This window comes from Harmonia axyridis, chromosome 1, assembly GCF_914767665.1.
Source record: "Harmonia axyridis chromosome 1, icHarAxyr1.1, whole genome shotgun sequence".
Classification (NCBI taxonomy): Eukaryota; Metazoa; Arthropoda; class Insecta; order Coleoptera; family Coccinellidae; genus Harmonia; species Harmonia axyridis.
This window is the reverse complement of record NC_059501.1, coordinates 50,717,199-50,742,050: the sequence shown is the minus strand read 5'-3', so window position 1 is coordinate 50,742,050 and position 24,852 is coordinate 50,717,199. Positions and strand designations below refer to the sequence as shown.

General features: G+C 32.3%; 1 protein-coding gene and 1 long non-coding RNA gene across 5 annotated transcripts in view; one reads left to right on the top strand and one right to left on the bottom strand.

Moving 5' to 3' along the window:
- The window catches only part of LOC123676589 (myb-related protein B), a 79,928-nt gene that overhangs the window by 39,153 nt on the left and 15,923 nt on the right, over positions 1-24,852 (top strand). For 2 of the 3 annotated variants that reach the window (XM_045612599.1, XM_045612609.1), the window contains exons 2-11: positions 1,208-1,310; positions 3,420-3,569; positions 19,523-19,755; positions 19,860-20,028; positions 22,659-22,941; positions 23,127-23,302; positions 23,359-23,556; positions 23,615-24,097; positions 24,285-24,452; positions 24,511-24,618. In XM_045612599.1, the coding sequence (XP_045468555.1) occupies positions 1,208-1,310; positions 3,420-3,569; positions 19,523-19,755; positions 19,860-20,028; positions 22,659-22,941; positions 23,127-23,302; positions 23,359-23,556; positions 23,615-24,097; positions 24,285-24,452; positions 24,511-24,618 (2,071 nt within the window). The remainder of the gene's footprint in view (positions 1-1,207; positions 1,311-3,419; positions 3,570-19,522; positions 19,756-19,859; positions 20,029-22,658; positions 22,942-23,126; positions 23,303-23,358; positions 23,557-23,614; positions 24,098-24,284; positions 24,453-24,510; positions 24,619-24,852) is intronic. The other variant, XM_045612619.1, reaches the window with a different exon arrangement.
- LOC123676598 lies at positions 9,986-12,560 on the bottom strand. Of its 2 annotated transcripts, XR_006746982.1 has the most exons (5): positions 11,889-12,560; positions 11,415-11,507; positions 11,002-11,358; positions 10,569-10,939; positions 9,986-10,477 (listed from the first exon to the last, which is right to left on the bottom strand). It is a non-coding gene; the product is annotated as an uncharacterized LOC123676598 (long non-coding RNA). The 2 variants fall into 2 exon arrangements; XR_006746981.1 differs by having other exon boundaries at positions 10,569-11,358.

Genomic DNA, 24,852 nt, shown 5'->3' with positions numbered 1-24,852 from the left:
CGCTATTTTTCATTTCTTTCAGATACAGACTTAATTTTGATCATGATTATGAAATTATACATATTGAACCCCTAGTCGGAATTTGCACACTAACGAACTTGACCCCAGTCAACTTTTCAGATCCGAATCTGTCCTTATTATGACTTATTATGTTTACGGATGGACGGACATAATTGATATCGTGACTAAATGATATAGCGCTCTCTTCGCTCAAAAAATTTAAATTGTCCAAATAGAATAACACAGATCCCCTCTATTAAACATTTTTTGTATATTTCCAAAAAATTGTCAAATACTACACCGTCTTCTATATTCTAGACAATGATAATCATATTGAAAAAATTTCTGGTATTCATTACAACACAATAAACAAATATAACACCTCTTGGTTTGAGATGTCTCCGATGTATCAATCTATCAAGCTTTTCAGACATCTCCCTTTGAGCTTGAGAACCTTAACTCTTGGTATATTTACGAAACTCCTTACTCTCAGAAAAAATGTTATTACACTCCTAATGAGTTCTTGTATAATAATCTAGAAAATTATTTTTGAATTGTGTATTTATTACTTTTTATACTTATACCTAAAATTGTTGTGTCTGAAACAATCTACAAAATATATTATTTTCCCCGACTTAAGCCTATCAGCGTAGGAAAGAAAACTCTCCTCGCAGTCGGCTTTCTCACTTTACGCTATGGTGAAGGAACATTTACTCAATTCCTGATATTTATTTATTTATTGTACAAGGAATATAAACAAGGTTTACATATAAATAGTATTCACAGAGTAACTTATTCAGCAATACAACAGTGGCAAACTTAATTAACAATATTTAGATACAGTAAAAACAAAAAAGGGAGAGAGAAAAAAATATTGAAACGATCACAAGGCTGGAGCTCGGTCGTATTCGGTCTTCGAGGCCTCTATCCTCTATGGTTTTTGTCAGCTATCTGGTCCTCGACCTCGCGATTCTGCTAGTCTTTAGGCCTGTCCGTAGCCTCTTAAAAATTTTCGCTCTGTCCTTGCTGTTCCTAAAAGAACAGCTTTTAGCTGTTTAGCAGTTTGTTACATGAATAAAGTTCAATAACCAATGTGGCATCAAATAATCTTTTACTTGTAAATTTTAAAATCGAACAAATGATTTTCAGTGTCAATATATTAAATCATTATATGTATAGCAATGTTCAACCTATTTATTTGTTACAGAAAAACAGAAGTCATAAGCGATAACAGCGATAAAGAAGATTCCGATGATGAAATGACGACTCAAAGAAAAACAATCAACAAGGGAAGGTGGAGTAAAGAAGAGGTAAATATTTTTCATTAATATGGCAGAGTATACTTTTGAGTCCGAAACATAAAAACATAGGACTTTGTTCTCATGACTTCAATTCAATGTTCTCGTTTCACTTCGAGATCAGATACATTTCATATCGAGTTACCTAATCATCACTTTTCTTGTGCGCTATCAACAATGTTCAAAAGTTATAACAGAAATGTTGATATATTTTTCTTGTCATTACTACAGTTCAGGAGATCGATGAACCGTGCATAAACGATTGACAGGTTGATTTTTCCTATAAATTATACAAGTTAGAGCGAAATTAATATAATAATTTGAATTGGCCGCCGTTTTATTATAAATAAAAGCAGTAGGGGATACTGGGGAGGGTTGATACATTTTCTACAAAATTGTTAATGAAAAATTTGTGTTTAACGTTTACCAATCCATTTGTGTCATTGTGAAATTTTCGGACTTCTCTTGAACGTTTAGCAATATTCCATAACTGAAAATGGAAATTTCAACCTTTATTATGAGTTCTTGAAATTGTCTATGCAAAGTCTCTCAAACCTCCCTATACATGGGAGGGCTAGATACACTAAAAGGGAGGTTTGATACAATAAGAAATAGGTCAAGCAATACTAAGAAATCAATCTCTTTATTATCACAACACTATCTAATTCCTACATAATTCGCAAGTAAACATTATTTATTATTACTGCTGACACTTGCGTAGGTTGAATTGCACTCCATTTTCTGATGAAGAACACGATCCAGCTTGCATCTACTGCAATTCATTATTTTTGGAGTCTACTCCTCGAGGATCTTTTTTACGGTTTTGATCTACTTTCTGATATGATCGTTCGTAACTTCTGCTCCTGCGAAATATATAGGGATGTTTGATACGTGTATCATCCCTCCCGACACAGACTGTATCAAACCTCCCTAAGAGTCAAATTCAGAAAATATATGACCTGAACATATTATGATATTCGATTGTAATGCATATTCTTATATCAAATATGTAGAAAACACACTTTAAGCTTAAAAACTCTTGTTCGTGACGCGATCGTTGTTAGATTTCAACTGACACTTTTTCCACTCTAACAGAGGCACTACACGTGATTTCGCCTTCTTTGAAGAAACGGGGCGGGAAATTTGAATATGTATCAAACCTCCCCTTGTATCAACCTTCCCAAGCCTCTCCTACTGTACGACGGTCGATAAGTTTTTTCGCGAAACTTTGGTTTCACCTCTTTTGTAGTTCTTTTTCACGAATATTTGAAAAATAAAAAAAATTGAACATCATCAATTCTTTTGCGAAAAACGAGAAGTTACCAACATTTTTTTTTAATTCGAAAATTAAAAATATTGTCAAAATACGATGTGGATTATTGTTTAAAGATATTAGATATAATTAGATCAGATTAAGATATACAGGGTGGCCATTTGAAAACGAAACAGACGAGATTACAGACGAAATAAAGTTTTTCGATAGAAATGCTCGGACAGGTCGATTTCTGTTTCCAGGGGGACAACTTAAGATGTAGGTTACGGACGCATAGCGCTTCAACCCTTGCTACTACAACCCTCACCCCCAAATTTTGAATAGGAAAGAATATTTTTTTTTGTGAAACCTTGTGATTGGGTTATTCCTGCAAGGATTTCAGTTTGTGTTGAATAAATTAATGAACAATACTTGAAAAAAATTATATCGCTCAAATAGCCACTTCCCGAGTTGATGTGTAATTGCTCTCGTTTAACAGCATTTTGAATTCTTGCTCTGCATCCAAATTAGCGATTTCCTGTTCAATGTTAGCTTAAAAATCTTGCGAATCTTGTTGTCATGAATGCGAGATTTTCAAAAAACCTAGAGGAAGAATTCTGGTACAGTTAGATATGGCGATCTGTACAGTCAATTCAAATCTCATAACAAGTATCCATATATGGCACTCAACTCATTTGTCTGTTTTCAATAATGGCTATTTTTTGCTTGCAAAATTCACAATATTTTATATAAACATAATAATTGAATCATTAATTAGAAAATTTAATATTCAAATGATTTATTATCTTTGAACATTATTTCAGTTTCAATATTTAATTGAATAATAATTGATTATTATTTTCTAACAGGATGCAAGATTAAAGCAGTTAGTGGATGCTTACAGTTGTAAGTGGGATAAAATATCGGAATATTTTACTGACCGATCTGACGTGCAGTGTCAGCAGAGGTGGACGAAAGTAGTAAATCCAGCTCTGGTCAAAGGACCTTGGACAAAAGAGGTAATCATTTTCTGAAGTTGTTATTATTACATCCCAAAACATTTTTTATAACTATCTAATTCTTCGCATCTTTTTCGTTCAAGAAAGTCTTATTTTTTACGGTAGTGCGAGAAATAGTTATTTATGCAACAAGTGCAAAAAGTGAATGTTAATTGTGAAATTGTTGGACAACACGTCGAGTGCAATAAACAATTTTTGCACGAGTTGCATACAACATTTTTTCTACGTTCATGCAAAAAGCAAAAAATGATTTATTGAGCTGCGGCACTAGGTGTAGGAAAATGAAAAGCGCAATTTGAATACTTTATTATCAATATCGATTTGCATTGAAACAGGAACTAATACGTTACGAACAATTTAACTCAAACTTTATTTTTACCCTCAATGTTGAAAGTGAATGAACAATTGGTGCAATTTTCAATATGAATATTTCTCAGTGAAGTACTTTTTAAATCCACTTCTTGATTTGTTACTGCTGTAAACGTACTAGTACTTGGTAACTGTACATCGTTATTTCCTTCAGGCTGAAATATTTGTTTGTCATGATGACAGCACGTTGAAGTAGAATGACAGATTGCAATAAAAACTTTATTGCACTAGTGCAATAAAGAACTTCTTTTTCCACTAAATATAGTTCAATAAAGTTTTGCTTTTCGCATGAATGAAGAAAAATAAACATTGAGTAAAATAATCTCTACATCTACATCTCTAAACATTTTTTACAACTATCTAATTCCTCGCACCGTTTTCGTTCAATAAAGTCTTATTTTTTACGCTAGTGCGAGAAAATAAACATTGAGTAAAATAATCTGAATGAACTGAGAGTCCTCAATATTTGACAGTTGATGGTAATCAGTTTAAACATTTGCTGTGAATCTCGCAATAAGTATCTCTGCTAGATTCACAAAAAATGGTCAATTGATTAATTTCAAGTAAAGCACAATGTGATACTTTCACCTCAAATTTAGGAAATTTTGGCAGATTATACTTTTGGCCACCATTTGAATTTCTGAACTTGGTCTTGCAGTCACCTCGAAATTGAAATTTTATAAGCTCCATACAAAATTTCAAGAGAAATACACCAAATCAAAATTTCACTGATCTGATCGAATTGATATTTTGCTTGTATAAAAAGAATTACTAACCTTTTCAAGCTTCTTGCAAAATTTCGTGTTGATAGTGTCATCGATAGCATGGAATTTTCAAACAAAAAAGAAAAATTAATAATTCAATAACTACAGATCCAACCTAGTTGAGATTTTGAGTGTACCTATGCTCATATAATAATAATAATTCTAGGCTTCGTGTGAAATATTTTATTCATAGCGTCCTCAAAACCATAGAAACTTCAAATAGAATATATATCGAAAAAAAAGAGAGTACAACACTAACGAGGAGTCAGGAGCTTTTGAGTGCCGTTCATCAATGTTTTTTAAGCTCTTGGAGATCACTTATGACTATTTATAGTTATGTAGTCTCCAAGAGCGCAATTTACGCATGCATGAACAAGCGTTCAAAAGCTCCTGACTTCACCTAAGTTATTTCCTTATTTTTAAGGTTACAATAATATATTGATTTCGAATTAATTTTCTTGAAAACTTATCAAATAAATGTTTGTACCCATCCTTAATTGTAATTACTCGCTTTGTACTTTGGTAGAATATTATTTCTCCCCTCATGTCTCCCCACAATGTCAAAGAACAAGTTATATAAAGAAACCCCTCTGGTTCTCACGGTGCTTTTATTGAAATGTACGTCACAATACTCGACAAGCAATGTTTATGAAAATTTCTAACGGAGGTCATTGCCCCTTTGTATTTATGTCAATCTTTTCAGAATTGCCACCAATACATCATAAAATTGCATTTACTTTGATGAAAAACAGCGAATTTTCAGTAAGGTTTGTTTTTTGAGTGCTCTTCCACCGAACAGATCGCTCTATCTTTTTCTCAAAATGTCTATGATTTCAGAATTTTCAGCCAGGAATGGTCTTAGGCCCACTTGCCCATAGAACAACTGAATTTCAGCACTCGCTCATGTACTATGGTATTAAAATTATTCAATCTTCCGGAGAGACTGACAGTTTTGGAGTACAGAAAATTTGAGAGAGATTAAGGTGGTGTGGTTGTTAGATAAATTGTTTTATTCGAGTGTTATTAGTGAATACTTGAATTTAATACTGATAATAATATTTTTTCCTATTTCTCACGTGAAATAATGAATAAATTATCATTACCCTTGAAGACCTCAGACTTCTGATGTATTAAATCTCAGATAATATTGGGCAAGATCTCAGAGTAATTAACATAGATAGAGGGAGCATATGTCATTTTCAGTAAGCAAATTTTGTCCTTAATATGAACTATCAAATTTGACATGAAGCGCGCGGAAATGAAAGCATATCATTATCGATATTTCACTCAATTTGCGAGTTTCTCCACAAAGAACTCACTTCTGATGTCCCATAGTGAATCAACGTTTCATATGTTTCATATTAACTCAGAATATATTGAAATGAATACCTAAATATATCAGAAATTCAGAAAACAAACTTCAAGCGCGCCAAACGACGTGAGGCAACCGATGACACTAGGAGAGCAAAAGTTGCCAAACCTTGGATTTCAGCAGGTAGATAAAGAAAATAATAAATACTCTGCTCATTATAAATTCGACAATTAGGAAAAATATCGCATTCCAAATATTCAAATTTGCATATTTAATCGGGAATCACTCAAAATATATTTCATTCAAAATTGTGGATTTGGAAATATATCACAATCCGACAACTTAATCTAACCATGTTTATTACTGTATGAACGGAACAAAGGTCACTTTCAAACTACCATAAAATAACAGGGATAGAGCAGATTTTGAAACCCTGATTCTTCCTCTAAAAAAAACCCTACTTCGATTTTTGAAATCGAAAATTTATTTCTGGACATTTGGCCAGCTTTTTGGTATTTGGCCCCAATGTGCGACGGACGGCAAAGTAATTCAGCGTTGACATAGCAACACTTTTCCCTCCGGCGCTGTCGGAGGAAAAGTGGAGCTTTTCGATGATCTTGTCAGTTGTTATTGTACGTTTGAAGAAATGTTATTTGCTTTACTAGGCAGTAAAGTAGAAGATTGACTGCCACGGCTCATAGTTCATAGCCAAGCGTAGCGAGTCTGTGAATATAGATAGAAGGAACGGAAAGTAAACATATAATTTTTTCTCCGATTGTTTATAATGATATATGTAGAATAGTATTTTTAAATTATTACAATTCCCACAATTTTGTTATTTTTCCTGTAGTGATGATTCAATTAAATATATTTGATAGAAATCGCAATTTTTGGAATGGTTGGTAGCTATGGAAATGTAACGAGCGTTCATTAAAATTCGTGGTCAAGAGTTCTGTGGAGAAATTAGAGTTGATTTTCTGTGAGTTTGAGTAGCGCTTAGCTTGTACCATATTCTTCCCAGATTTGAAGTATTTAAACAAATGTTAGTAATATGGTACAAGCTAAGCGCTACTCACACTCACAGAAAATCAACTCTAATTTCTCCACAGAACTCTTGACCACGAATTTTAATGAACGCTCGTTAAATTTCCATAGCTACCAACCATTCCAAAAATTGCGATTTCTATCAAATCTATTTAATTAATTCATCACTACAGGAAAAATAACAAAATTGTGGGAATTGTAATAATTTGAAAATACTATTCTACATATATCATCATAAACAATCGGAGAAAAAATTATATGTTCAACTCGGCAGCAAAGTAGATTGCAGTAGGCAGCCTCATCTGAATTCCTCTTAGAACATTAATACACACTATTACCTGTTATTTTATGGCAGTTTGAAAGTGACCTTTGTTCCGTTCATACAGTAATAAACATATACATATTTTACATACATACCTACATTTTTTACGCAATTTTTACATGCCTTCAACATGGTTAGATTAAATTGTTCGATTGTGATATATTTCCAGATCCACAATTTTGAATGAAATATATTTTGAGTGATTCCCGATTAAATATGCAAATTTGAATATTTGGAATGCGATATTTTTCCTAATTGTCGAATTTATAATGAGCAGAGTATTTATTATTTTCTGTATCTACCTGCTGAAATCCAAGGTTTGGCAACTTTTGCTCTCCTAGTGTCATCGGTTGTTTGGCGCGATTGAAGTTTGTCTTCTGAATTTCTGATATATTTAGGTATTCATTTCGATATATTTTGAATTAATAAGAAACATATGAAACGTTGATTCACTATGGGACATCAGAAGTGAGTTCTTTGTGGAGAAACTCGCGAATTGAGTGAAATTTCGATGATGATATGCTTTCATTACCGCGCGCTTCATGTCAAATTTGGTAGTTCATGTTGAAAACAAAATTTGCTTACTGAAAATGACATATGCTCCCTCTATCTATGTTAATTACTGAGATTCAATACCTCAGAAGTCTGAGGTCTTCAAGGGTAATAATAATTTATTCATTATTTCACGTGAGAAATAGAAAAAAATATTATTATCAGTATTAAATTCAAGTATTCACTAATAACACTCCAATGAAACAATTTAACTAACAACCACACCACCTTAATCTCTCTCAAACTTTCTGTACTCCAAAACTGTCAGTCTCTCCGGAAGAATGAATAATTTCAATACCATAGTATATGAGCGAGTGCTGAAATTTAGTTGCTCTATATTTAGGAATACAGAGAATTCTTAGTTATTCCATGTTTCTCCGAGTACATAGCAAACAACCGAAAATAAAGGTTGAATCTGTTAGCAATAAAAAGGGTCTTCAGGACTTCATATGTTTGAGGTTAAATCTGAGACGGATAATTTCTGCGCAATAAATCCATGATAACTTGGAGATAATTTTATAGTAAAGGTGAGAGTAAACAATGGAAGAATGAATGCAAAGCAAAGTGTCTGTAGGTGAACTTTGCTTAAGACGTCTAATGTCGAAAAATGAACTGTCCAATCAAAGTAGTACTTCCAATTGAAATTTCCCTCAAGCTGTAGATATAAAGTAGACCGAAGAACCTAAGTCTTCAACTCGCCTGTCGAAATGGTCGAGATCAATAGAAGACCCATATATCTGGTGTCCGCGAAGTTAGCACTCACTTTTTCGAAAATGAAAATTTTTTTTGCATTCGTTAGTAACTATTTGTAATACAAAAATTTTCGTTTGTATCTCAAGGATTTTTCGATTTTGCTCAAAAAAAAAACAGTTTGAAAGTCTTTACTAACTGTTTATAACCCAAAAATTTTTGTTTGAAACTTGACCTATAATGAAAAATATCGCCCCTTAAATGCGAAGCCAGCACCCACCTTTTCGAAAATGAATATTTTTTGGTTTCCTTAGTAAAGCTAAGTTCTAGAAAGTTCTAAGCAAAATAAGTGACTAAGATTTTGTGTGCAGATTTCAAAAAATAATTTCGAGCTTCGTGCATAATTTCGTGTTGATCGCCATAAATAATTCAAAAAGAATATTAAAATAAACTAATATTTCCATGACGACAGATCCGAAGGAGTTGAATTTAAGCATGTAGATGAATAATTACAATTTGAACCTTTATGAAAAATTTCATGTTGATCACCTCACCAAAACCATAGAAAATACAAGTAGAATATAGAAAAAAAGCCCAATATTTTCTTTGCAGCAGGTCAGATTACGTAGAATTTAGTTCGTACACTGAACGAAAAGAGTACGTAAATACAAGGAAAAAGTACATTGGGCCAATTTATTTATTCATCAGAATTGTCCCCATGAACGCGTCCATTGGCCTAACGAATTTTCGTACATTGGGAGTATGTACCGAATGTGCGTAAATATCACTACTATGATACATCACGACAACGTATGATAATTCATCGACCGAATGAATCAGTTTCATTGTCACAATAAAATTGGTTCATTGGATTTACGAACATTGTACGTTAATTCAACGTACGAATTCGTTGAATCAATGTACGATGTTTATTATTGGAACGAACGAGTTCGTTGACCCAATGAATGGGTTTCGTTGTCGGAATGATATTTGTTCATTGGATTAACTAACTTGGTACGTTCATTCAACGTACGTATTCATTGAATCGATACTATTCGGTTTTGCAAAAAGTTGAGAAAATCGTCATCAAAAGTTCATACCCCTTTTATTTTGAATAAAATTATTGGTTTATAATTTTATCCAAAATAAAAGTATTAGGAACCTTAGACTGCGATTTCCTAGACTTCTCGCCAAACGGAATTATAATAGTAGATAGTTTCATTGATTCAATGAAAATTCAAACTATTTTATTTTTGGATTTGTGGAAACATAACAAAACATAGTTTAAAGATATTTATTAAATAATTTATACCATACATCGTATGAAATAAACCCTCATAAAAACATGAAACAACTAAAAATTTAATACAATTTTTTTTTATATGTATAATATATAACAATACATAATATTATGTTTATATTTTGTACACTTCTATTACTTCTGATCAAATATACACACTAGAAAATGCTAAAGAGGTTCATAGCTAATGAAAATAAGACCAAACCATTGAGGATTTTCTAGAAAAATCTAGGTAAAACATATAATTTTGACTCAAATATCAACCACTCTGTAAAAACTATGGAATTCGAATCTTCTGTCATCAAAATATACAAACAATTCATGTATACATTTTATATCATCTCCGATGCAATCCCTCTTATAAATGGATGTATGGGGTTGTTAATCTTGTTTTTTAATATTCTATATGATCTTCCATTTCCTGAATCTACCTTCCAACAAACAGGAATGATCCCTGAGAATCTTTAATTTTATATTTGGTTGTGTTCTTTGTCCAGTAATGGCAACCATCGTAGGCACCAAATAAGTTCCAAACAATTGAAGCATCTTGTCCATCTATAAAACAATTGAGTATAAGAACTCCCAGAAAATCAGAAATAGGTCCAATTTAAATCGTACAGGTATTTTGATTTGAAAAGAATCTTACTTTCACTGAAATTTCCTTCACTAACAGTGCCCAGAAGTTCTCTCACAGTTTTTTGTTTCTCGTTTTTCTCTTTCATGAGGAATGTGATGATGTTTTGATAGCACCTCTCCCAACCTGTGAAAAGGGAGTTTGATTTACCAAAAACCATTCGGAAATTTATGTCAGCTGAAAATAATGTATTATTGAATGAGTCGAACCAATTCCGTGAGCTTATGAACACCGCACAACTTAAATTTTCTTACCAAATGTTTTTTCAGAGAGTGTTTTCGAGCATTTTGAAGATTCTTCTTTGTGTTTCGTTCATTGATATGCTTGGAAATTGTACAATTAATTGATTTTTTCATATTTGACAACTTATTGTTGAGTCTTCCCTGTTTAGTCGTTCAATAAAATTTTAATTGTTTATTTAATTTTGTAATGAACAGAATCTCACCAATTTTTCAGTAGAAAATCGTTCCTATATTTTTTGTCAATATTGGGCAATCATTGAAATTAATAAAATCTTGGAGTTTCATTGAGGATATTGGATAAATGAATTAAACTGCTTTCATCAGGTGTTATCGCTCTTGAATACAGTGTATAACTACAGGAGGAATAGGATAAAACTTCAGAAGGTACTCGGGATGAGTGCTATGAGTTCAACAATTATTACACAATGAAATTCATGCGGAATGGATGACCAATATATTGTTGCCAAACTCCTAGCTTCTGCTGAAACCTAATTTGTGAGCCCATTTCACATATAACTTTTACTTATTACTTTGAGGTCATCAACAAATATTTTTTGCAACTGGAAAACATTGAATTTCTTGAATAATTCTGTACATAGAGTAATATTCAACTCACCTAAGAGATGATCATATAATGATTCAATACTACTTTCCTCCAGAATAGTGCCTAATTATTTCTAATTCTTGAATTGTTAAAGTGGATGATGTACTATAATTATAGATAAGCTTAATTATTTTATCGAATCATGAATCTTTAGGAATATAATAATGTGCTGTTTGAAGAATCAAAGATAAATTTGTTCTACTTTTGGAGAGTCTTAATAAAATATTGAATGCACCAAAAAAATCCCATTTGAACACCATACAACTTGAATTTTTTACCAAATGTTTTCTCAGAGAGTGTTTCCAAGTATTTCGAAGGTTCTTTCTCATATATATATAAATTTCGTTCATTGATATGCTTGGAAATTGTACAATTCATTGATTTTTTCATATTTGAGTAGAGTTTTTCCATTTTACATGTTTGACAAAATTCCGGGAATTTGAAAATTTTAATTGTTTGTTCATATTAATATGAATAGATTCTTACCAATTTTTCAGTAGGAAATCGGGTAATCGTTTCAATATTTCTTCATTTATACATTTCGCTGATGATCAGGTAATAATCTGCCAGGATCAATATGATTTGTGATTGATTGATTACATCGCACTCGATGTGTATTTAGATTTTCTCACTAGCGTAAAAAATTGAATACGATTTCCACCATTAAATATTCATAATATATACACTTTGCAAGCTCAAGAAACTAAGCTAAAATTCAAGAGTGATTCTTTCATCATCAAAATTTAACTGGTGAAATATTCTAACCTTAATGCTGGTTAAAATGGCGGTATATTTGAGAATGACAAATGAAATCACAGAACTATGAGTTGTTCTGATGAATATTGAAATTGAATAAAATGTTACAAATAAATTCTATTCATTAATTATTAATAAATAAAACATAACACTCAGCTATATTTATTTCAATCGACCACATATAGATTCAGCATTATTAAATGAAATAGTATGCGTAAATAAATGTAGTGCATAGACCTAAAGTCTGATATTAGGTCTATGATGTAGTGTGATATTAACTTATGTATTAACTGAGGATTATTGATGGGGTTCCAAATAAATTCTTCATTTCCATGAAATTAATATTTGTCCATACGGCCAATCAATTATTCATCAATTATAATGCATTTTCGATGAAATCAAGTAAATACTTCTTTCAGTGAGATAATTATTCACGAATAAATTCATTCAATAATGCTTAATATAGTTTTCGATTAAAATGAATATAGCTGAGTGTTAATATAGTATTGAGTAATAATTAATGAATATCATTAATTTGGAACAGTTAATTCAATTTAATTTTTCATTTGATAATTAATGATAAGCATTATTTATAATTCAATGTAGAATAAAGAAAATATTTAAATTCAGTAATGAATAACGTATTTGTTTGATAGTTATTTTGGGCTGTTTCTTCAATTTGATTGTTTGGTTGTGAGAAGAACCGTTTGCCAAACTAGGTCGGTCTGGCCTATTTTCTTAGACTTCTATACGAAGTATAGGGTATTAGGCAGGTACAAACGATCTAAACTCAAAATTCAGTACAGATGGGCTCAGCAATATTCAATAAACCCAAAGTAACACAAATTTTTAGTTTGAAAAGGAAATAATCAGGGGAATTGTGTGTATACACGGATTTTAAGCATGTAAAAGAATGCTGTTCATCTATGTGGTCGCTAGAATTATTTTAGTTTGTTAATCATTAATAAATCCCATATTTTTAGTCAATATATTATCTACTGAAGTAAGAGTTTATTCATATACAGGGTGTTTCCTAAACATGCGGCAAAAATTCAGGGGGTTGTTCCTTGGACTATTTTAAGCATGTTTTGTCCTTGGATGATTTTTGAAAAACCTCTTTGTTTCGAAGATACAGGGCGAACAACATTTTTCATATTTTTAAAATTAATAATAGTTTAAATAAAAATGCGTACCGCACTGTGTTTACTAAGTAGGTACAATTTATTTCTAAATTTGTTTAACAACATTCCAATTACTAAAAACGGCCAGTTTTTTGACTAAAAATTGATAAGTGCAGATGGTAAAGGAATACAGATTAAACACGGTTTTCATTTGAATTCGTTTTGTGATGTATTAGCAATTAACATTTTATCTTTGACTATTATGAATCGCTATACAAACACCGAGATGACTGACATGCATTTCATTTATGGACTTGCTGATGGAAATTCATTAAAAGCTAGGAATTTTCATGTAATTTTTCATAATAAAATGTTATTATCTGAAATTTTGTTTCCCCTATATCTTCGAAACAAATAGGTTTTTCAAAAATCATCAAAGAACAAAATATTCTTAGAATAGTCCAAGGAACAACCCCCTGAATTTTTGCCGCATGTTTAGGAAACACCCTGTATAGCAAATGTTTGTTAACTACCGGTTGAAAATTTGTTGACAATGAATTTATGTTATGTAAGTTCATATAAATTAGTTATGTTATTACATAAATACTTTGTGAATAAATATTTATTCCCTATTAATAAACTTTTTTCAATGCATAATTTACCTATTGAAGAATAAGTACCTACATATATCAAATATAAATTTGCTGTAATAGTTGCGAATAAATATCCTTCAAATAATTGCTTTATAAAAAAAAATGGATTTCTCTGAGTGTAAAACAGTAAATTAATATTTCCAATCGAACAACCAAACATTTCCAATTCGGATCGGTTATTCTTTTATTTACGTGAGTCACGTGATCTGTTAGCAGGTGGTCGGCTATGTTGAACAGATTCATTGAGCCAACGTATCAAGTTCATTGGGGGGATGAATATCTTTCATTGTGTTGATGTACTGTGTACATTCCTATGATGAACTGTTAATCCAAAAGCCGAGTTAGCACTAAAACCGTCAACGAACGCCTGTTCATTGGGACAACGAAACTGTACGTAACATGAATTTCAACTTAAACGAATTTGTTCGTTGGCATAATGAAAAGTACATTGTATCAACGTACGTAAGGTCGATGAACGGCATTCATTGATATTATGAACAATATTTCTTTGAGTGTATATGTTAAATAATTACTCGAATGTTCATAGGTAGTATTCAATTATCAGAACTCTTTATGTAGATAAAGTAACCGACAACAATGGCCTTATATATAAATCACATCTCCTAATACTAAGAATCGTTCTGTGGTCATGAATGAAATAGCGCTCAAATGCTCCTGATCCAAAACGGTGATTTTTTATTTCATTTTTTATTTAGATTCTTACCCGTTTTGTCCTGACATGATCTCATAAGTAATGAAATTCAGGGAAACTAGTGAACATTCAATTTACATCCTTCATTTTTAAACTTATTCATTTTGATAATTATAGTATATTCACGGTTTGGAGGAATGTCATTATTGCCATGAAAAAATACATAATTCAGGGTGTGATATATATATATATATATATATATATATATATATATATATATATATATATATATATTCTTTTGAGAAAGAGCAAATACAAAATATTAATTTCAACAATCAAGCATATGTGTCGATGAATCTCAGTATTAGCAGAGGAAATGTAACGGGGCATCATACAATTCAACGTATGATACAGGGTGTGATGAATTCTGTTGACGATTTGAGTGGACTGATTGGTTCGGAGACGCTATTTCAGACCGGGAAATTCAAGAACCATCCAAGAAAAATTATTTGATCCTACCTGGATTTTCGTACTTGAAGTTCGTAGACTTTTACTCTTCTCCGCAATCCAACTGGCCACGGGACGGGAGTATTGCAATGATTTTTTGATTGATTGATTTGATGAGTTATATTTATGAAGAATTTAATTAAGTTAGTGGATTACATTTGTATTGTTTTCAATAGCCGAGTGCTAAATAAAGTTTATTATTATATATATTACTAGCTGACCCGGCAAACTTCGTACCGCCCTATAATCAAGAAATGTCTGTTACCTTTTCATCTGAATTAAGTTAATTTCTTTATTATATTCGAGCAACACTATGCAGGGGCTTCATTTTTAAACTTAAATGCCTTGCAGTATTGACAAATAACGTTCATTGGTCCAATAGCAACGATATGCAGTGTACTGTAGTCAATTTCTTTGTTATAATTAAATGCAGCTCTATAGGGGTTAAACGCAACACTTCTATTTTGTTGGTTCCGGTTCCATCGATTCCGTTCAACTTCATTCCGCGTTTCTTGTTGCTCATTAGTTTGACTTGCTTTTGTATTTCTTTGACTTGCAGCATTACGGGTTCTGCGACTTAAGTTTGTACGTCTAATTGCCGGCATCTTTAGAAACAAAATTCAACAGAAAATAAAAAAAGGAACTTGAAATTATAAACTCTGAATAAGAATTTATCATACTACAATTATAATATTTGATTGCCATCTTGCAACCTTATTGCGGATCTGTGGATAGATTAAAAACGATAAAAATCGGGATTTAAAAATAGGGGTTGATCGTATAAGAGTGAAAATTGAGAGAGATATGAAATTTTTTACTCTGTCATGACAAATTAAAAATAATTCTTACCAAAAAAATTGAAGTTTATAATTAACAAAAAAAAAAAGTGGTTAATCGTAGAGGGATGAAAAATTGAGAGTATAATCAGATTTTTTTTTTAAGTCGACAGAATAAAAAAAAAAATTTTGCCAAAAAATTAAAGTTTATAATTCACAAAAAAAAATAGGGGTTGATCGTAGAGGGGTGAAAATTGAGAGTAATATGAGATTTTTCATTTAAAGTCATGATAGAATAAAAAAAAATTTTTGCCAAAAAATTAAAGCTTATAATTAACAAATAAAAAATAAGGGTTGAACGTAGAGTGGTGAAAAATTGAGAGTCATATGAGATTTTCCAATATAAGTCATGAAAAAATAAAAAAAAATTCTTGCAAAAAAAATAAAACTTTTTAATTACCAAATAAAAAATAAGGGTTGATCGAAGAGGGGTGAAAATTTAGGGTTGTATGTATTTTTGTATGATGTATCATAAAAAAATAAAAACGAAAAATTTTGTCTGAAAAATAAAAAAAAAAATTAAGGGGTGGACCACCCTTAACATTTAGGGGGATGAAAAATAGATGTTGTCCGATTCTCCCCCCTGACTAATATCCTCGCTAAGGATCACGAAAATCGGTCGAGCCGTTTCGGAGGAGTTCGATTACGCACCCCGTGACAGAAGAATTTTATACATATATTAGATTATATTTTCCAATTTGGAGAGCTGGTTTTTCAGATTGGAATCTGGTTCTTGAATCAGAAACTCACAAGCGAAAGTGCGCGGAAGCGAATAGTCAAAATGTTAGTTTCAATTGGAAACGTATTTTAATCTTGGAAACTGAGAAAATCAGCGAAATACCAACAACGGGATCGAAAATTTCGTATTCAAAACACATTGGTTTTTCCGATAAGATAAATCGAAGAAACCTACAGTGACTTAATATAACTCACTGGCAACAAGCGTGGTCTTGTTTTTGATTGGCTGAGCCTAAATATGGCGGCTTTTTGTTTAAATTCTCCAATTACTTGATTTTTGGGATTCATTCGAAATGTAAGGCCCATTTTATTTAGTCACTGTAGTATTCTTCTGTTAAATAAATTTGTTCTATATACAATCAAATATTATGAGTCCCAATAATTTTGATTTTGACGTGAGTCAGCTCAGTTCAGTGAATTGTATTCTTAAGTTTTATGGTTCTATGTCCCCATTCCCCATTTTGAGGCTCAATTTGAATGAATTGTCGCCACTATGTTTAATTAAGTCACTATAAAGAAACCGGACGATTCACGACATCTGCTGATAAATCGAATAAACATATAAGCCCCGGTGCACACATCCGACATTTGCAGTTGCGACACCGTTGCGGTGTCGTACGCTAGTGTGCATGCTCCCATTTGATTCTTTGTACCACAGCCCGCATGATGGCAGTTACGACGTCGCAACGGCACGGCGGGTAGTGTGCATGCTCCCATTCGATTCTTTGTACCACAGGCCGCAAGTACGACACCGCAACCGTGTCGTAACTGCAAAAGTCGTATGTGTGCACCGGGGCTAATTGAGAAGAAGGAATTCTATTTATTTAAAAGAAATCTTGCGTTTACTTTCAATGGCACCCTCGAAAGACAAACGAAAGAATTAATGTTTTATGTATTTTATTCCTGATACGGTCCTGTTTTTATTTTTTTCGTGATGATATTTGATTTATCAGCTAGCTAACAGTCTTAGGATACACAACAAGCTACTTCTTTGAAAGGCCAGGGTGGCCTACATTCAGCACTAGGCTATGGCCAGCCACTCGTGTTACACCCTGTATAACACACTTCAAAGCGACCTAATTCGATAAAAAACCACAGCAAATTCTACACAATAGTTTATTGAATCTTCTGAAATACCTCTACCTGTAAAAAAAAAATTAAATCAATAGAAAAACAAAATATCCGACAACCATATTTTTGGAAAGGTTTGTAGGCACTAAAGAAGTTAAGGGTGTCCCATTTAAGAAACACCAATTCTCCTCTATATCTCTTAAACGGTATTGATTTCTATGATCTGGTTATTAGTGTCAAATAAATCATAAAAATTACTGAAAAAACGTTTTAGAATTTTTTCTCAATTCGAACAGAAACCAATATATCGCGAAATATCTGAAACAGTCCTTTTTCAGAAACATCCTGTAACTCGATAACAAATTAAATTATCTGTGATGCGATTTCTGATATCTTATTATTTCGAAAAAATATATCGGGGGTCCTTGAAGATTTCTTCTCTAAATCTTATAGTTCCCGATATGCTTTTCGTGGGCATCAAATTACCTATTTCATCCGTTGAAACTCAATAAAAATGTTTTGAGAACCGTATGTAACAAAAAAAGTTGCACAATTTAGTACAACAAAAAAATAAAAACCGAAAATCCCTTCGTCTTCTTCCACTATGTTGGCTCCACGACTGATAGATTCGTAAAATATCTAATATGTTTGATTTTCCGTTTCTCGATCTTACTGCCATTCGTAACCATTCGTTTCCTGAATTGTTTCACGGCCCTTGACACAAATCGATCTCCACCACACTATGCTGCACTACCCATGTCAACTAATCCTAGTTGATTTATCCGAATCATTCGTGTCGTGAAGATTTGCAGGACTGTTCCGTTGATATGGTTTGACATGGGTTACTACCCATGTCAACCTAGCTTAAGGCACTTTTCAAAAAAGAAATATTACAACTGAATCAGAAGTGAGGCGAAGTGAAAGTCAGACTTTGCCCATCAATTAACTTAATGTAGTACCGAAGTACTACGAAGGATGCGAAACTAATGCGGAAGAACTAATATTGACAGTCAAGAAAAGAAAATGATATCATGACTGAGAAATTTGAGGAAATGGTCTGAACTCTCTTATCAACTCTTCAGGGTAGTTTTGAATAATTTAAAAAATGCTGAGATGATTTCCAACCTCCGATAGGGGAAGGAATTCCAAGAAGAAGAAGGTATTTTCCTTCTAGAGTTATCGGACAGAATCGAATTTGGTAACGAATTCGTCGCCAGTGAGTCGAATCTTACCGTTTGAAAACACCAGCTGATCAAAATAATAGACATCGTGACGAAAAAAGAAACAATTTTTTCCATCATGGTTACCATCCGTCTAATATAGAAAAATTTTAGCGTTACACGTTCTTGAAATATTAATATCAGAAACGATTCTCCAAACACATTTTATACCTACTTTGCGTATTCTTCAAATCCAATTCCATTATCCGTGAATAATTTCCTGAATCTGTTGAAAGAGACATAGGAATAGGAATTTGTTTGACATTTGAACGTAACATCCAAAAACAAATTTTACAAGAACTTCTCGAATTCAAGAATAAATTGTTATTCTCAAAACGCTCTTTCACAATAATAATACTTTATTGAATGATACTTTATGAAAATTTTAATATCAGTGATCACAACTATTTATCTTAGATATGTAATAAATAGCATCAATCATTTAATCACCAAAAATCTTCAATAATGTGTATAAAATACAATTTAAAATATAGCAAAGTATTGGAGAAAAACCTTCAGATAATCTGCTTGCTAATAAATATGTAATACTATAATTTATATTGCAGGAAGATGAGCTAGTCATTAAGCTAGTTGCTAAATATGGGGCGAAGAAATGGACTACTATTGCCAGAAGTTTAAATGGCAGAATAGGAAAACAGTGCAGAGAAAGATGGCATAACCACCTCAATCCTGATATCAGAAAATCTCCTTGGACCGATGAAGAAGATCGATTAATATACGAGTATCATCAAAGACTCGGTAATCAATGGGCAAAAATAGCGAAGTTCCTTCCTGGAAGGTAAATTTTTTATTTCAAGAATCAACTTTGAAACAATAAGAAAAAAATTTTGGTTTAAACTGAAATACACCTGAAGCGAACTGAAAGATAATATTTTCTTTCAGAACTGATAATGCAATTAAGAATCACTGGAATTCAACAATGAGACGAAAGTATGAAACTGATATGTGTTCTGATAATAGAAGAAGGTCCCGTGGAAGAAGATCTCAAGGATCAATTAATGGCCATAGTACAGTTTCTATGTATGACCAGGAACCAGAAAATTCTCTTAAAGTAAGTTGATGGAACACAGAAGTCTGTTGACATTTTACTATTTTGAGCACAATGTAAAAAATATCAGGTGTACAACTTTGCTTCCGCCGTTTTGCAATAGATGGCTGTAGCGGTTAGTGGTAGTCAAAATAAATAGATCGCAGATGTCATACAATAAGCTTAGGTAATTGTAAACATAATGCCATCGAAATATTAGACGATTTGTGTCAGCATCATAAAATTATTCTCGATTAAACATGTCAGCTTACGAGCCAAATTTACGTCATTTGCAGAGGTTTTAATTTTCTGCTTTAATATGAAGAAATCTGCGCCTGAGGCTCATCGAATTCTCTCGAATGCCTATGGTGAGGCCGCTATTAGTGAAAGAACGTGCCGAGAATGGTTTCAGGAACGGTGATTTTGATTATCGAAGACCACCATAATCACCAATCTTCTTATTCACTTCCATTTCATACCTGTTCAATGTCTTGTTCCAAATATGCGCATTCCTCTGTATTGCAATTTTCGATTCTGCCATTAAAACTATGTCATCTGCGAAAGCATATATTGAGGCCCCTCATCTTTCTGTTTCTGATTATCAGATTTCTCATTTTTCTCATTGTTTCCTAAATGATCTCATTCAGAAATATGATGAAAAGTGTCAGGCTCAAAACTCCACCTTGTCTCAGACCTTGTTTTGTCTGGAAACATTCCGATCCCATATTTTTGTATACGTCACAATTCAAACTTTGGCTCTATATGTATATGTACTTTCTAGGTATTGCAAAAGTTTTTCTGTGATTCCTCTCTTCTTCAATATTTCCCACATTTCATCTCTCCTCACTCCTTCAAAAGCCTTCACAAGGTCTATAAAAAACAAAATACGTATTTTTATCAGTTTTCCTCAATTTACCTATAATTTGTTTACATACATAATCTTGTACACTTCTGCCATTCATGAATCTCATCTGGACAGATTCTAATTTATGCTCAGTACAATTTCTGAGTCTTTTCTAAAATACCTTCAAATACATTCAGTGGCCTTATCGCCATTTTAAAATCAATACAACCAATGCCAATTTCCAATCTTCTGGTATCTTGAAAGAAAATTATAAGGAAAAATAGATAAATTACCTGTCCAGGAATAATATTGTAGGGGTAATAAAATGATCGGTCTTATAAAAATATTAGATCAAGGAGAAAAGTCAAAGAGTGGCTAACAATTTAATATTCTCAAAAACTTTACCAAAAAAATGTTTATCCATTAAAGTTTGTCAAAATATTTTAATAAACTGAGCTAGAAGAATTTGGATATCTACATTATCAATGATATTAAAAATGAGAAAATGACAATGCCTGACAAGCGGGTGAATGAGTTGTAGGTAAAATAACATTCAGATTTAAATATACACAAAAGGGATATCATGTGATAAGACAAAATTGACTTTAAGAAGGGTCACAGATCGTATCCATCTTATCTTCTATCATTCACTATTCAAACTTGCCTGCGGACATCCATGATGACATTCTATTGAGAAGAGGGGTGAAACTCTTATTTAGGCTTCCTCGACATATCCATCTATTTGGATAAGTATTATCAAGGTAATTTCTCACTTCTAAACTAAAAAGATCCAGCCCATCTTGTTGGAAATATATTCCTGTAATAATGCCTTGAAGTATCTCGGGTTAAATATTTTGTAAGAAGCCAAGAAACCATCAGAAATCTAAGTATTAAACACACCATCTTTGGTAAACTGAGCCTCGTCTATTTTCCCTACGCATAACAAATACACGAATATAATATCAGCATATACTCTATTCATCAAATTGATCATTTTGATAATTCCAAAATTTCATAATGATATGGATACAACTAATAAGTAATTACTATCTCAAATTTCAGTTGTTACCATGTTTTCAGAATAGAAAATGACCACAAAAAAACGTTTCGAGGAATTCTTATTTTGTCTTCAAGCATATTTTCTATTTTTGTTTAACGATAAATTATTTCATATATTAGCAAATTATTATCATATACTTGACTTTCAATGTGTATTATAGAAGATTTTTCCTTTTTATTCATTCACGATTTTTACGAGATATCTCACTCCTGAATAAATCAAATTTTTTAAACTTTGTCCAATTTCAAAAATTCATAAAAAGAGAATGTTACATGTGACAATTTTGAGTTATACCGCATATTAAAGCTGAATTTATGTATGTATGCTGAAAATATGAATAATGATTTCAAATTCAATATACAAAGTGATATTTTTAATCAGAACACTTCAAATGAGAAATAATGAGTCCGGTCCTGGAATATTGAAAAAATTAATATGTCTCTGATTCGACCTCGGCATGTGTTAATTACATCCCAAGTTCCAATAAATTTCGCCTATAAGTTTGGTTGTGATGATGGTTTCATTATTTCCATGAATATGGAAACTCACCTTTCACTCAGGTTTCTTAGGAAAGGCAGAAATTAATTTTTTGCAGTCAATTGGTACTCACCTAGTCCTACCCTACCTCTGGTAAGAGTATGTACAGTTACTTCCGGGACACCCTGTATATATATTTTACTATTTCCCTCGAAATTCTTATTTGTACCTTTTTTTTTAGAGATATTACATAACTAATCATAATGTTCGCAGAACTGGCCAGATCACTACGAAGGGAGTTCAAGCGGGTTTTCGGGAACGCCTAGTCCTGGTGCTACAACGCCTCCAATAATAAATTCCAATAGCAACTCTGGTCCACCTGACTTAAGTCAACATGCATCCAATTTCTCAACTTATCCTGACATAAATGTGTATAATGGACAACATAGTCCTATTAGATTGACACCTTTGAATGAAGATACCATATCTGCATTTGATATTAATGGTTTATGCATCAACAGTCCAGCTAAAGAAAACAGAACTTTCATGAGAACACGTAAGTAATATGAATTGCCTTATGTAATAAAAAGTTGTGAAAATTGTTTGTGAAATAGAGGTACAAACCAGAATAGTTTTTATCGCTATGATCAAATAAATAAATATTAATACACACTTTAAGAATTTGGCAGATAAAAACCAAAAACATTTTTTACTGATCCCATATTATATTAACTTTGGTAGGACTAGTGCCATCTAACTTTCAACATCAGAATTCAACACTATCAACGAACTCTAATACTGGTGATAATCAACGTGCATTTGTCCCTTCAATATTACGCAGAGGTAATATTAGACAAAAATCAGAAGTAGATTGTGAAGAACAATTACAGGCTACTATTAGTGACATAAAGGAGGAGGTGATAGGTTTCAACTAGTATAATTTGAATTTATTTTTATAGTTTTCTTATTGCAGAATAATTCTGAAAGTACTAAGCCTTCAGTTTCAATTAGCCCAGTTAAATTGGAGCCGTTGTCGCCTACTAAACAACTTCCATTCAGTCCATCGCAGTTTCTTAATAGCCCTAATATTAATTTTGATGCCGTTTTAGCATCAACTCCTGTTAGGCAATGTCTGCAAACAACTACGCCTTCAAGAAGGACAGCTAAAATTGTGAGTATTAGTTTAATCAGTCATCAATACTTAATTCTCATCTTATTTATTCTTTTAGGAACGTGAATACGATCAATTGAGAACACCAAATGGCATAACAGATTCAAATTATGGCCCTAGTACTTCAGGATACAGTAGCCAATTACGAACACCGAACAGCAAACAGTGCCAAACTACTTCAGAGTCTAATATTTCTGGATATAGTCCACTAAGAACTCCAAATGGTTTATCACAACTAGTTAATTCTGAACAAAGTACTTCTGACTATAGTCCACTGAAAATGTCAAATAATTTATCTCAACAGAACTGTCCTGCATCAAGTGCTATAGAAGTTGTTTCAACTCCAAGAGGAAGGCCAAGGCTGTTATCCCCTCGTACCCCAACTCCATTCAAACAAGCCTATGCTGATATTGAAAAGACATCTGGACCTATAGCAAAAGTACCAAACACTCCCACAAGATTAGAGGATCTTACCGAAATTATGAAAAAAGATCAAGATTCTTCAAATGCAGAAAGTGATTCAAGCCTAATTATGGCCACAGTAAGTTTTATTGGCGAATTTTCCATAAAATGGAGTTAATTGAATTTCAGCAATAAGATCATGTCAATAGTCTTTCAGTTATGAATTAATTACTTCATTTATGGTTTTTTATTCATCATCATACCTCTATTTTGTACAGGCTCATTGATTTGTTTGTGTGAATATTGTTTTCAATATTAAATTCCAGAATGACAGTGGTTATTCAACTGTAAAAAGAAGGGTTCCGACAGGTGCTGATGGAAAAGAAAATGTTTTACCCAATAAAAAGGTACGGAAAGCACTTGCTCCTGGTTGGACATGTTCTCCAGTTAACATCAATAATACATCAGATATGAGTTTTGCAGTTGAAACTCCAGTAAGTCTTGAAGTCCATATTGCAGATTCTCTTCTACATGTTAGCTTCCTATTTTCAGAGTCGATCATTAGGAGAAGAAAATTCAGATATCTTCCTAACTCCTTCATCGATTATGAAAAATACACTGGGAGTAGCAGCTCTTACTAATTCTACTGGATCTGCACAGGTAAATTTGTGAATTTTGTGTCTATAATTTAGAAATAATTATTGCTACTCGCTTGTGCATTCTCTATAAATGCTGTTTGCAGTTATATCTTAAGCATCTTTGCAATTGAGATACTAATTTATTTTTAAAGTGCATGAAAATTTTATTAAGAAACTGCATTACTCATGCTTCATCTCGTAAGGGACGAAATAAATATGAATGATTTTAGCTTCCCCAGTTCTATGTGTTGCATTT